Source organism: Diabrotica undecimpunctata, chromosome 6, assembly GCF_040954645.1.
Source record: "Diabrotica undecimpunctata isolate CICGRU chromosome 6, icDiaUnde3, whole genome shotgun sequence".
Classification (NCBI taxonomy): domain Eukaryota; kingdom Metazoa; phylum Arthropoda; class Insecta; order Coleoptera; family Chrysomelidae; genus Diabrotica; species Diabrotica undecimpunctata.
In genome coordinates, this window is record NC_092808.1 from 140994529 (window position 1) to 141009796 (window position 15268).

The 15268-nt window shown below is 33.0% G+C and overlaps 1 protein-coding gene across 5 annotated transcripts in view; it reads left to right on the forward strand.

Annotated features, from left to right (window-relative positions):
• LOC140443985 (sodium-coupled monocarboxylate transporter 1-like) overlaps positions 1 to 15268 on the forward strand; it is a 244311-nt gene that overhangs the window by 205933 nt on the left and 23110 nt on the right. For all 5 annotated transcript variants that reach the window (XM_072535536.1, XM_072535538.1, XM_072535540.1 and 2 more), the window contains 2 exons: positions 2342 to 2560; positions 9005 to 9272. In XM_072535536.1, the coding sequence (XP_072391637.1) occupies positions 2342 to 2560; positions 9005 to 9272 (487 nt within the window). The remainder of the gene's footprint in view (positions 1 to 2341; positions 2561 to 9004; positions 9273 to 15268) is intronic.

Here is a 15268-nt window from a genome sequence, read left to right on the forward strand (position 1 = left end):
GGTTTATGATTACTTTCAAATCTCTGTTGGGCGTTACAAGTTAGTCAAAAAAAATCATTCCATAGAATTTAGTTTATCTAAAATTATATATATTATTATATGTTATTATTTTTTTTACTTGATTGATTGAGCAAATCAAAAACATAACTTAATTGTTCTCAGGGTGAAAAATCTCCTTATATTAACCTATGTTGTGTGGGTCCAAAGATTTCCTAGTTGTCCTTTATCGGGATAGAGAAAAAAGGATAATAATAAAAATAGTATGTTACAAAAAATTGGTATTCTTTATTTTATTTAAAGAAGAATAAAACAATTATCAAATTTTGCCGTTATCTTATCAATCAGCGTAAATGAATACAATAAAATTTACACAAAAAGATAATTTTAAGTCTTCTTGAAGACAAAACCAATTTAAAGCCAATTTCAATGAATATCTTCAAAACTTTTTATCTTTTTGATTTATCAATATTTACTTTATTGCAAAAACAAAACTTTAACACATTTTACAAATGAAGTCTACTCTTGAGTTAAAATGGTAACGACAATGATGTCAACAAAATTTTCAATTCTGAACAGAAAATCACTGACTTTTCCTTCGTAGATTGTATTTGGACCATACCCAGAATCGTCCACGTTCCACAGCAATGTGATATGCCACTATTCGCCTCGGCTTTCTTCTTTTCGTATCTGCAATTCTCCTGCAGCGACTTTACGAAACACCTGACTCAATTCTCCAACAATTAACACTTGAAATTTAATTCTCCAAAACACTCAGCTACTTCTCAATGACACAAGGACCTCTTTCTGTCAACTTGGTGCCGCTAAACTATTTCTTACGTATTCCAGAAACTGCCCAATTTAGATCCAAGGATATCTTTTCATCGACTTGTAATCTCCTTCCACAATTCTGCTAACTTCCTTTCACAATGTCGATATCCAAACCCACGAACACACCCTCTATCGAGACGCGACCTTTCCTTTCGATGATCAAAATGACAACTGCCACTTTCTTTCATACATCCACTATCAATTCTCCCACTCAAAAAAAAATGTCCAATCAAAAAGCTTTATTTTGTGTACAATCATTAAGAAAAAACCCCATTACTGTTTCCATAGAAACTAAAATTTTTGCTTTAAAACTGGCTTTCCCTTTGGTTACAAATACATAATTCATTCCTATAACAAAATGTTAATTACAATATCTTAATCTTAGGTCATATACAAACAATGAAAAGATTATAATGAGTATGGGCTTTCTAATTCTATATAAAAACATTTTACCTACGAGTGTTTAAAAATCAGTTGTTGACAGGCAAAACTTTCTGTTAATTTAATCTTATATTAATCTAATACATAAATTTTGTTTAGCAGGATGTCTTAAAGATTTATTTAATTGGTCTATTTATTAATTTTTCTTTTCCTCTTTGGCTGAGAAAAAGAAGTTTGACAATATATATATATATATATATATATATATATATATATATATATATATATATATATATATATATATATATATATATATATAAAATGTAATGGCATGTCTTGCAAAACAGGAAAACAAAAAGTAAAATAGATATATCAATGGAAGGCAACCGTATATACGTATTTCTGACTAATGGTCGTCTTCAGTACGGTGCAGCCAAGTTAGAAAAGGAGCATGTTAACTTGGTAAAGGATCACTACAGGATCAATGTGACCAATGTGTGGTATTATAGTTAGAAGACCCTGATGGTTTCCAGGGCCACAACTAACAATACAATAACCGTGGAGGAAGCTACATCTCTCTAAGGAAAGGAATGCCAAACGTTGAAACGTTTAAAAATTTTTCTTTCCTCAGAGAGTTTCCTTTTCCAAGTTAAAATGCTCGTTTTCTAACTTGGCTGCACCGTACTGAAGACGACCGATAGTCAGAAATACGTATATGCGGTTGCCTTCCATCGATATACCTATTTTGCTTTGCGAAACATGCCATTACGTTTTACTTTTATTATTCACTCTCATTAACCTTTTCTATATATATATATATATTTAGATATATTAAGAAATACATTGTAATTGCAGATCGTAATTGAGGGGTTTTTTATCCATATTTTGAGTAAATCTTTTTTATCTGCCTTTTAGTAAAAACCTGAAAAACTTAAGACTTAAAACAGAAATCAAATAAATAGTTATTTTGCACTTAATATATAGCAATAAATTAAATTAATTTATATAACTAGGCTGTAACAAAAAATCTTAAAATTAAGATTGTGCACCAAACCTAATATTAGGGGCTTCCGCATAATTTCCATAGAATAAATGCAAAATAAATTGAATCTAACTAATGCTTCTTATTCAGAACCATGATGTGGAACATTCCAGTAATCACCGTATTATTCAGTTTATCCTGGGTGGTAGGGATGGTGGTTTACGCAGTCTACGCCAGCTGTGATCCCCTTTCATCTGGATACATCGACAAATATGACGAGGTCCTTCCATTTTTCGTCGAAGACCGATTCAGTTATTTTCCTGGCATACTGGGGTTGTTTATGGCCAGTCTTTTCAATGGGGCTCTCAGGTGAGTGATATATAAGCAATTATGTTGTATTGTCGTTGTACGTTTTTTTTACTGGAAATACCGTGTGGAAACGTCTCATTTGTCATGCAAAATGTAACGATGGGGTGGCGAAATGAAAAAGAAAAATTTGTAATAATTTTCGGGAAGCTACAAATCATTTTTGCTTTATGTCGGTAATATACGAGGGTATATTTTTCTCTATTGTTCCTGTGCACGAGAAGTATGCTTTATTTTGGGGTCGATACATCTATATACGACGTGATATGACTAAAAATATATTTATTGAGGGAATATACAGATTAATTATTTTGTGCAAGTCTACAATTAAAGTAAATTAAAATTAAAAGCCCAACATAATACCTAAGGTATTTGGAAAACTAAAAAATATATGTCAAGTTTTATTCGGCGTTAATCACGAAAAAAATACTGCACAGAACATACACATAGACGCATATTAAACTATTTAGGTGGTTCCTCGGGTAATCTGCACTATGTCTCTAATCTCAATAAAAAAGCTACTCGTAGCTCTTTAGTTTAGTTATTTAAAAATGAAAAATGTTTAGTTCTTCACAGATTTTTTTTTTCATTTGTGACGTGTTGTATTCTGGTTATGTTGGGAAATATTTCATTCAAAATTTGAGAAAAATATGAGCATATATTATGTTATGGTAAGAAAATGGAATTTTAATGTATAACAAAAAAACTTGTTCTTGCTTACGTTTATATAAACTGTATAAACTAGTTAATTTGATAATTTTTCGACTGTTCTAACAACCATTCAAATTTCGTCATTTTGTGACATGTGGAACAATTTCACCCAATCATGTCAACATTAGACTGATAATTGCATTCAGTGCAATTTTCAATCCCTATGACAACACGATCGAGTTTGACAACTTCATCCAAATAAATTTCAAAATGTCCACCACAACAAGATTATAAATATTATGCGTGGTAATAGATCTTCTATAGTAGAGAACAGCAACAAATCTAATGTTAACTTAAATTTTAATAATTGTACTTTCACTAACTGTACTTTTAATAAATAAATGTTTCGTTATGTTGAGTTATGATTTTTTTTTCGAAAAATTATCCGCCGAATATCCCTCGGACATTGATGAATGCCTCATAATTTCATGACAAATTTCTCAAGCTCGTTGCTTGGTAACAGCACTCAGCCTTCGGCTTCGTGCTGTTACCAAGGAACGAGCTTTCGATTGTCATGAAATTATCTCGTCTGTTATCAATGTCCTAGGGATATTACTACTGAAAATAAAATCAATAGTTAACTTGTAATAATATACAAAAATAAATAACGCTGCAACATACGATATCACAGAAGTGTTTGTTTTTCTAAGCATTGAACAGAACGGTTAAGTTTACAAGTTTTCAGTTTGCCAGTGGAGAACAGTTTTATGGGAACGTGTATTAACCATAGAACCACAACGTATTCCAGCCGTTTCATTTTTCTTAAGAGCGTAGGCCCAAAATTTCGGGCCAATGCTTTTTAAATGCATTCATTTTTTTCGAATCCTGAGAAAACTAACAAATATTTTTGAAAAATTTAAACGCAAAATGAAAGATTACATTATTACCGAGGGCCGAAAGTCCCTTAGAATAAACAAAAAGTTTTTTTGAATGAAATATTTGAAATTAAAAATCACACTAAATTTTCTCTTTTTTTTTCACCCCTGTAACTTATTAAAATAAACATTATAGAAGTTTTTAGGGACTTTTGGCCCTAAGTAATAATGTATTCTTTCATTCTGCATTTAAATTTTTTAAAAATACTTATTAGTTTTCTGAGGATTCGAAAAAAAAATTTCAAAAGCATTGGACCTCGGTCTGTGGTTCCTAATAGCCTCAGTACTGAATCGCTTATTTCAGAAACAACCTAAGTCACATTTTGGCGATTTTGAGTTTATAACACCAACATGTATTTCTGTGGGTTACATACAATTTAATGCAGAATACACCTAAGTCCCGTAAGCATAGTTGATTTTATTAAAATATTCATATATTTCTGAAACCACCTTAGTCCCGGACTAAGGTTGTTTCTGCACTAAATTGTGAGTTGTCATTTTGTATATCGACGTTTACCATAACCTATAAAATTTATACTGTTTCTATGGTTTGTTCTAATTGCTGCTTACAAAAAGTTGTCTGTATATTGGAAGAAAAACGTTCATATTTTTTTAGTAGCAGGCTCAACGAGAGCCTGCTACTAAAAGGCGAAAGGGAATTAGAAAATCGGATGAATATCAGTGTAATGGTATCAGAAACTATAGAGTTAAAGGGCAAACATATATTAGCTACAAAAATAAGGCCATGGAAGCAAAGCAAATAGGACCTCAGTGCAAGTAAGACAATAAAAATGTATTATCTTTGAATTTGTAAAATACATTTCTTAGGTATCTACTCAAATGTTTTGAAAAAGTAAACGAAGGTCAAAGGAACATTATTTTTGGTAACTTTTACGGTATTACAACAAAAAACGAACAAGATATAGAAGCAATGGAGGTGTCTAGAAAAGGAAAACGTAATGAAGGAGGTAAGGATAGGACAAGAAGTACAAGCTCTTTGTTAATGTTGATCAGACTAAAAAAAAAGATATGCAAAGGTGCTTTTTTAAGTATTCGCGATATTTAAAGAGAAAGCCTAAAGAGAATTAAAAGACTTGTGGTATGTGGTGTGATACCTACGGATAGCTAACCACATAGCTACATTTCCAGTCAAAGAGTTTCATTACTCTGGTAAGGAATTTAAGTACTTAGATGCGAAACTTAATATAAAAATAATACACAAATTATTTATTAAAATGTATCCTGAGAGTACAGTAAAATACAGTAACTACAATAAATTTTTTCAAGAAAATTTTAACCTAAATTTTGATAGGTCACAAATTGACATGAAATGTCTGTGAGGAACTAAATTTAAAAATTAAAAAAGCTTAATATAAAAAATAAAAGCCCTAGTCTTGGTGAAGCAGCAAAAAAAGTAGCGGTTGCCGAAAAAAATTTACACTGCCCTCAAGTTGAGGAATGCATTAAAAGAGATGATGTAGAAGCAATCGCCTATGCACCCATTCCTGTGCAAGACCTATTTTATCTGTCGCAGCTTACCGTTAATGCAGAAGCAGAAGCATGAAAAAGCCCGAATAAATTTTGCAGCTTTCTATTAGATTATATTAAAAAGTATATTGGAACAGATGTAAAAGAACTACGCCTGTTTTATAACAACTGCCCAGGTCAAAACAAAAACCACTGTGTTACAAGAATGTGTTTGGCTTGTGGTATCTCACTGTGTGTGATATATATAAAAATTTAATAGGTAGTTTAGGATTACCAAAAAAGAAAAAGTTAATAGTTTTGAAACAATTATTAAAAAGTTAATAGTAAAATTTCATTATAAATAATACAGTTAAAAAGACATCTGGCATCTGGTGGTTTGTGGGTTCTGACTGCAATTAATATCCAGAGAAATTAAAAATTTACTTTTTAAAAGCTTTCTCTCTTTGTATTTAACCCTGCTGTCCTGTTCGGGTCTATTTGACCCAAAAAAAAATTATTTCTTATTTTACAAATTATTACGCGGCGCAACGTTTTGGTATTCCGTGACTTTGTTACCTAATCTGAGGTCTTTCAATTGCATATGAGATAAAACTTCAACTTCCTGATTTTTTTGATAAAAATTAAATTGTTACCTATGATACGTTCGGGTCAATATGACCCACGTATTTAAACCGTTAAAAATTTCCTGTGTACGTATGTTTAGTTGGCAGTGTTTTATATTTTCTAACAGTGTTTGTCAGTCATGTAAGTTTATAAATAAAAACAAGTTTCTGCAAGCTAGAACTGGTAAAACTTTTGAAGTGTAGCTGAACGATGTCAGGTAGAAGGGCACGTCATGTAGAAGGAAGTGGGGGTGATAGACAAGTAGTAGGACACTGATGATATGTCAAGCACATTCATGCCATTCATATACATTTCAGTCTATTTTTGCATGTTGATAATGTCACATCGAAGAACGCTAACCGAATATGAGCTGCGCGAGCTCGCGAACGTGTCAGACAGTGATGAATACATATCAGAAACAGAAAACCATACAAGTAGTGAAAGTGAAGAAGAAAGTAGTGACGATTCTGTTATTCCATTCTACGTACCACATCCTGTAGAACCTTCTGTAACAGTTCCTTCGAAAGATGGTAATATTCAGTGGTCGCTTGATCCTCCTTATCAACGCGGTCGTTTTTCTACGGCCAATGTTATAAATAATGCTCCAGGAGTTACAAGGTACGCATGTGCACGAATTTTCGATATCAAAAATTCATTTTACGTGCTCTTTTCTGACATAGTTGCAAACCAAATTATTAATATGACAAACATGGAAGGCAAGCGTGTTTTTGGAACCAACTGGAAAGACTTGGATAAAATTGGTTTTCAAGCATACATTGGTCTTTTATTGTTAGCTGGAGTTTTTAAGTCCCATGGTGAATCAACTAAAAGTTTGTGGAATGAAGAAACTGGTCGTAGTATATTTCGAGCAACAATGTCCCTTGAAGTGTTTACAAAAATTTCACAAGTGATACGTTTTGATAACAAGACTACTAGACAGGATAGGAGACGATTAGATAAACTTGCTGCAATACGTGAAATTTGGGGAAAATGGGTCGGAAAATCTACCAAAATTTTTTAACCCTGATGAAAATGTTACTATCGACGAGCAATTAGTAGCTTTTAGAGGTCGCTGTCCCTTCAAACAGTACATTCCAAGCAAGCCAGCGAAATATGGCATAAAAATTTGGGCTTTATGTGACACCAAAAGTTCTTATGCTCTAAAATTGCAGATCTATACAGGAAAAGAAGCAGGTGCCGCGCCAGAACGAAATCAGGGAATGCGTGTGGTGTGTGACTTGACTAATGATTTGAAAGGCCACAATATTACTTACGATAACTTTTTTACATCGTACAATTTAGGCCAACTTCTTCTAAAAAGAAAAATACAATGCTGGGGACTATAAGAAAAAATAAACCGGAGCTTCCAGCACAAATTGCGAATAAAGAAGTTCATAGTTCGTATTTTTACTTCACGCAAGATACCACTGTTGTTAACTATATTCCTAAAAAGAATAAAAATGTTGTTCTTATGAGTACTTTGTATCATGAAAAGGCTATTAGAGACAGAAATGACAAAAAGCCCCAAATTATTTTAGATTATAATTCTAGTAAGGGAGCAGTGGATACTCTAGATCAGCTTGTTGGTACATATACATGTAAGAGAAAGACAAATCGCTGGCTCATGATTGTTTTTTATAATATGGTGGACATTTCTGCCTACAACGCATTCGTTTTATGGACATCAATAAATCCCCAATGGAACACCAATAAACTTACAAAACGGCGAATTTTTCTTGAGGAATTGGGAAAAACACTGGTGAAACCACTTATTCTTTCCAGGAAAAATTTACCAAGAACCAAAGACTCACAAGAACTGGTAAAAAGGACACGAGCAGAAGTGAGTAGAGAAGATGGAAATTCTAGTTCGTGTGAACCGTCTATGAACAATCCAACTCCACCTGCTAAACGATCACGCTGTAAATTTTGTTCTAAAAACGATAATAAGACTAATATTTTATGTTGTATATGTCATAAACATATTTGTAAAACCCATTCTTTTTATTACTGTCCCAGTTGTAAACTGAATTAAATTTTGTAGATATTTGTTATTAGGCTTTTCTGGTTAATGAAAAAAAAAATACCTTTTGTTTTTGTTAATAAGGTTTAATTTACATTAACAACATCATTTTTGTTTAATTAACCATAATTTTTTGTTAGTAAAGTTTTGTTTAGCTCTATTAGCTTATTTTATTTCGATTAAGGAGCGTAAGCCATAGTTGGGTCATATTGACCCGAACAGTACATTTGTGTAGTTGAATCGAACGGGACAGCAGGGTTAAAGCATATAATATAACATATATTATAAGAACATGACATCACTGCAAAAAGTCAATATTTCGTTTTACGAGCTATATTTGTAGCTATCTTCAAGCAGACTAATTGTGAATGATGTTTAAGTTAATTTTATAGTTTCAGTTAAGAATTTATGAAAAAAGTCAAAATCTGCAAAAAACACCTAAATAGGCAAATAATTTTGCATATGTTTTGAGCTTCAGTTATAATTTTCTATTTTTAAACCATTTGATACTTTTTTATTATAATGAAATTTTTATAAAATATTGTAAATAAAAAGTAGATATTAAAGAATTATAAATATATTTGAAACTGAACTTAAAAATTAATTACAAAACAAAAATTTCAACGAATACAAAATTTATTTCCTAATTCATGACGATTTAGTAAGAAATTGTATGATTCTCCATTTAATATAAAACACTTCGATGCACTACTTTATTTGTTTGTTATTGATTTGAAATGTGTTTTCTAGCTTGAATGTCTCGAACTTAAATTCCCTTGCGACAGTGACCTTCGAAGACTTCGTCCGTCCGTTATTCAAAGACATGAAGGACTCTCGACAACTTTGGTCCATCAAATTCATAGGAGTCGTCTACGGACTTGTCATCATGGGAATCAGCTTTGGAGTGGGTCTCTTAGATGGCGTTATTGAATCCTCTATGTTGGTCACTTCGGCTACTTCTGGACCTCTTCTAGGTGTATTCGTGATGGCTTTGTTAATTCCGTGCGCCAATTGGAAGGTAAGTGGCGATTCTTTATTCGATTTTGGTATTTGCGTGCTTCGTCTTTGGGGAATTGACTAGCATAAACAGGGGTGGGTCTGTGTTAGATTTTGTAAGGATCTAATAAAAACTTAAAACTCCTAAATGTCTATTTTTAGAAGTCTTATTATCATCTTGATAAATTATTTTGAGATCGGTCGTGTAATTAAATAAAGCAGAATTATATTAAATTAATACAGACATAATCTGGGATTATACGTGAGTACCTATAATATATTATTAACAATTTAATATTGCTAAAGTAAATATTCTTATTTCGCAAATGTTTGCATTAAAATATATCTATTAATCGAGAACAGAGAACCATTGGGTTCCAAGCAACATTTACAAATTTGTTCAGGAAACGAATTTCAAAGTTTGTTGTCAAATAAAACGGTTATGACAAAATTATACTTTGGCAGATATATTATATTTTAAACTTATACATAAGTAAAAAAAACTTCAAAATTTGTATATTGGTATAAAAACATTTAATTTCAACGAGCAGGGAATGACAATGGAATGTGGAGAAGACGATACAACTTGGAACTTTATCGAACAAACCAGGAATTAAATATCGCAAATATATTAAGATAGGACGTCTGAGGTGGATAGAACATGTAATGCGGATGGAACAAGCTGACCCAGCCAGAAAACCGCTCCTTGATAGATCCATTGGTCAGAGAAAAAGAAAAACCCAGAACAAGGTTCCTTGATAACATTGATGAAGATATGGGCAATATTGAACTACGTGCTTGGCGAAGGAAGGCTATCGAGAGAAAAACCCAGAACAAGGTTTCTTGATAACAGTGATGAAGATATGGGGAATATCGAAATACGTGTTTGGCGGAGGAAAGCGATGGAGAGGAACGTCTGGACAGAAATTCTTCAGAATATAGGATAGTAGATGGTTGTAAAGCCAGAATGATGATGATGAACCAAGAGTGTTTGAAACATAAAAAATATTTGAAACATCTTCAAGGATAAATTATTTAGTGGGGAACCTATTCGCTGATCAATTCTGAAACATTCGTGTGTCTCATTACGCCATTTTGTTACTAACCTCTCTAGAAATAACAATTAAGATCTCTCTTTCTAGTTCGATCCCTCCTTGAGGTGTATTGGAGCTTATGCGTTTCTTGACCAAAAGTGTAAGATTTCTGACTAACAGATACATACCAACAGGGTACTCTAAGCTGCATAGGTAGTTGAATCTGATGAGATTGGAAGATAATGACCTATGCAGAATTAAACCTAGAAGAAGAAAAAGCGGAGCACATTTTATGTTAGTGTCACAGTCTGGCTGAAGGTTGACTATAACTACAGCAAATTGCTCTCTATCTTGAGCTGTTCTTAGTATCGAATGTGTGTCCATGCCTTATTGTATTAGGCGAAGAAAAGCCACCGGCAAAGATCTACCATGGAAGGTTCAGTCCTGAAGATAATAAACCTTTCAAAAATGGTCAGGCTAAATATTGTAATAGGGCTAGAGGACCACAATATATCTAAGAAGGTTCCTGTGAAATAGTTTAAAAGCAACCTTATTGAATATATCTGCCTAATTATCGAGAATTCAGTTTCTTGTAGATTTCTATAAGTTTCTCATGTTGAAATTGACATGAGTCGTATTTAATAAGATCGAATAGTGTTATAAAATACACAGAATTTTTCTTTTTTTCACAGAAAAAAAAACAAAATATCTCAAAAATTTTCAGTTTTCATTATTTTATTTTTAAAAACAGGGGATGGTACTACGGACAACTAAAAAAGAACAATTCTATTCGTAACAGAGAAATTTATTTTTAAAATATTATTTTCAAAGATTATACTTCAAAATAGTTCTTGTATGAAGGTAAAGACATATTTATTTGTTTAGACATTAATATAAATTGATTAATTGGCTTCGGGTACAAATTAAGACTCATTTATCAACATAATCCTTGAAAATTTCTAAGGGTCCAATGTAATTCACGGACAATCAATCTAATTCGAAATATACCGATCAAATTACCATTTTCGCCTTAGATGGATGGTTATGTGCAATTCAGTATTAATCAATTATGCATCGATAGCAGTGAATGAGCATGTTTAGTTTCGCGAGCCATCTCTACGAGAACTGGACCAAGTCGTTCCTTTTATTGATTCATTTCCTTGGTGTTCAGTTCTTGCTCGGAATCAATTGTTTATGTCTTCTTCATTTTAGAACCCGAATATAAATTTATGCAACTAAATTAACATTGATTCATTTGCAAATCTTCTTAAATCTAAAGGGTATGAATTTATTTTACATTGAGCATCAATTAACTATTTTTCCTAGAAGATCATCTTGTGTTTATCCTTTTGTATTTCTCTGCAAATGAAAAAAATGAAAGATGGGAAAAAACATGCACAGAGATAGAACAGCACATAGGAGGAACGAGAAATTCAGAGTCATGGCGCATCTTAAAGTCGCTCCAAAGAAATAAGACAGAGAAAATCAAGATCGGTCAAATCAAAGAAAACGAATGGCAAGAATACTATAAAAAATTGCTAACCGAAGACCGCCCCGAATTCAAACAATCAGAAATAGACGGAATAGAAATCTACACACATGACGAAATCGAATTAAGCCTAGCAGAGGTAAAAAGAACGATCAAAACTCTAAAGAACAAAAAAGCAGAAGGTCCCGGCGGAATACCAAATGAATTGATAAAAAACGGATCGGAAAAGTTATTCCGTATGATACATAAAATGTTTGAGAGAGCACTGAATGGAGAAGACTTACCGGCAGAATGGACCCAAGCATATATGACATCAATATACAAGAAAGGAAATAGAAAAAACTGCGAAAACTATCGGGGAATCAGCATTATATCGTCTATAGGCAGACTGTATGGAAAGACCATAAAGGAAAAATTAGAAATATATGTACAAGATAAAATCGGAGAAGACCAGGCAGGTTTCACAGCGGGGAAAGCATGCTTAGATCACATTTACACGGTCGAACAACTAATAGAAAAAAGAATGGCCAAAAATAGATCCGTCCATCTGGCTTTTGTTGATCTTAAGAAGGCATATGACTCAATACCTAGAACCAAGCTATGGGAAGCAATGGAAAACATCGAAGTTCCACGAAGATTAATAAACGCGGTAAAAGCACTCTACAAGAATAACGAAGTAGCTATCAAAACGGGCAATAGAATATGCAGTCAATTTAAGACGACAAAGGGACTACTACAGGGTTGCTCCACATCCCCCACCCTATTCAAAATATTCCTGGAAAAAACCCTGAAACCATGGAAAAGAAAGTGCGAAGGAATGGGTATACCAGTAAGGAACGAATATCTATATACGCTAAGTTTTGCCGACGACCAAATAGTGATCGCACAAGACGAGGATGACCTCAGTTTTATGATGAGAAAACTGGAGCAGGAATATACAAAGAATGGGATGGAAATAAACCTAAAGAAAACTGAATACCTAACAACGGAGAATACAGAAATAAAACAGCTGGAAATAGACGAAGGTAAACAAATCAAAGGAACAGACAAGTATAAGTATTTAGGTTTCATAATATCAAACAAAGGAACAACGGAGGAAGATATAAAAAATAGACTAGGACAAACAAGAGACTGCATACGAAAATTGAACCCGGTACTATGGGATAAGAACATCAGCATGAAAACAAAGAAAAAAATATATAATACCATGACAAGAAGTATCCTCACTTATGGGTGTGAAAATTGGACAATAAATAAGAAAACTAAAAACAAAATAAGAGCAACAGAGATGGAATTTCTAAGGAGAAGCTGCAGAGTAACAAGAAGAGATAGGATAAATAACATGGAGATTAAGAGGAGAATGGGCATGAACTCCGACATAATAGACTACATCGAACAGAAGAGGTTAACCTGGTACGGACATGTCAGAAGAGCAGACCAAAATCGGTGGATAAATAGAATAACAGAGTGGAGCCCGATAGGAAGAAGAAAGAGAGGCAGACCCCGAAGATCTTTCAGAGATGAGGTGGACGAAGCAATGAGTAGAAGAAACCTACAGGAAGGGGACTGGCTAAACAGTAAAAATTGGAGAAAACGGTTGAGTGAAGAAATACAGTGAAAACTGTGGAAATCCTTGTATATATATATATATATATATATATATATATATATATATATATATATATATATATATATATATATATTTCTCTGCCCACGTTTGGCGACCCTCCCGTGTCCTATATCTATAGTTTCTGTATTTTAATTCCCGTAGCTCAATATTTATGACTTGTTTTTCATTCCGCGTTCTGTACTGAGAAGTGTCATCACTAGTATCGAAACGTATCGAATAGTAACGAAACTTTCCATTGAACTGTAACCGTTGAGAACAAAAACATATTTGTAAATCGTAAAGTGTGAATCGATTCCCATTGCGGTATAGTTGATGTTGAGTTATTCGTTCAAAACCAACTCATCTCTAATGCTATGCTCCTAAATGCACAAACGTAAGTGTTGGTGTTTGGGCTTTGTGTTAAATTGCTTTGTAAATTCACACACACGCGCTACCCGCCACACTATGTGCCGTGAAGGAAGATAATTTATTAAATGGGTCTTTGTTACACAGGAAGATTATGTATATCGGTAATTATGGAAATTAGATTCTCGTATTGATGTCATTTCAGCGCCATCGTCAGCAAAGCATTTGTTTTACTTGATATTAGGATCTACGGAACAAAAAGTTACGTACTAACTTACATTTATTTTTATTTCCGGGTATGATGTTTTTATTTTTTTTTTAATGTATCTATTACCTCGCAAAAATCTATTAATATACGCCGGAAATTCCTTTGTCGTCTACCTATTGCTTTTTTCATTATATAATAATTTAAAATGAGGTGCATGGTTAAAATTAGACTTAAGCAAATATGCAAATAAAATTTGCGCATAAATGAGGAGGTGTCAATTAAAAATCAATCATGTCCACCTTAAGAAGTTTTAGGGAAATCGCAAAAAACGTATTAGTAAATAACCTTACATGAAAAATCGGATAAATTAGCATATATCATTTTATTTATTGAAATTAACTGACTCTTAGTAAATATTTCAAAACTGAAGGTATAAATAAACCTGTAAATACTTTAAAAACTGTAAAAATTTTAAAAAAAGGACATGTTCTTATTTGATTGGACTTCATGGACGTTGATAGAAGGGGTTGATAAAAAAACTCTTAGACTACTTAAAATATCTATTGTATTGTTATAAAAAATATCTTGAAAAATGGCTAACATTTACCAACGACACTTTCCACAAAATATAAATGTTTAAATGTGTAGTCCAATGTCAGGTTCTAGACAATCACAGGATTCGTCCACTTCGTCAGCATCAATTTCGTCGTCCTGGACTTCCATTATTATGGTCTTATACCAAGATAAAACGTCATGTTTCTGCCAGTCATCACCATACATTTTCACAAGTAACGTCTTCACGTCCTTCTTCTTAGCTGCTTTCACTATATTGCTCAGTGGAAGTGACTCTACAGGAGTTGAGAACGACCTTGCAGAATGCCAGCCTTTTTTTTTGAGGCTTGTTGTAAGTTTCAAAATCACTTTCAAACCTAAAATTCTGTGCCGATTTCACTTTGATAACAGTAAGTTCTTGTCCATTGCGGTTGACAGCTTTCTCTTTCCTTACAAAAATCCTCTTCTTTTCAGATATCATTTCAATGTTTTTAAATCGTGTAGCCAAACTTTTAGCATCAATCAATCCCCAATCCTCTCCAAGTTTCCGTACTTCTCCAACAGAACTATATACATTGTAGTACTCTTCCTTTGTTGCAATGGTAGGCTGCTTTCTGAGTAACTTTTCAACCCTTCCGAACACCCGATCAGCGGGGAGGAAGCTATGCCCGCGAACAGGGTATGTTAGAACAATCTCCTCTAAAGCATTTTGCACTGATCCTAAGTAATACACTAATGTGTGAACAACGGCATTGTTTTT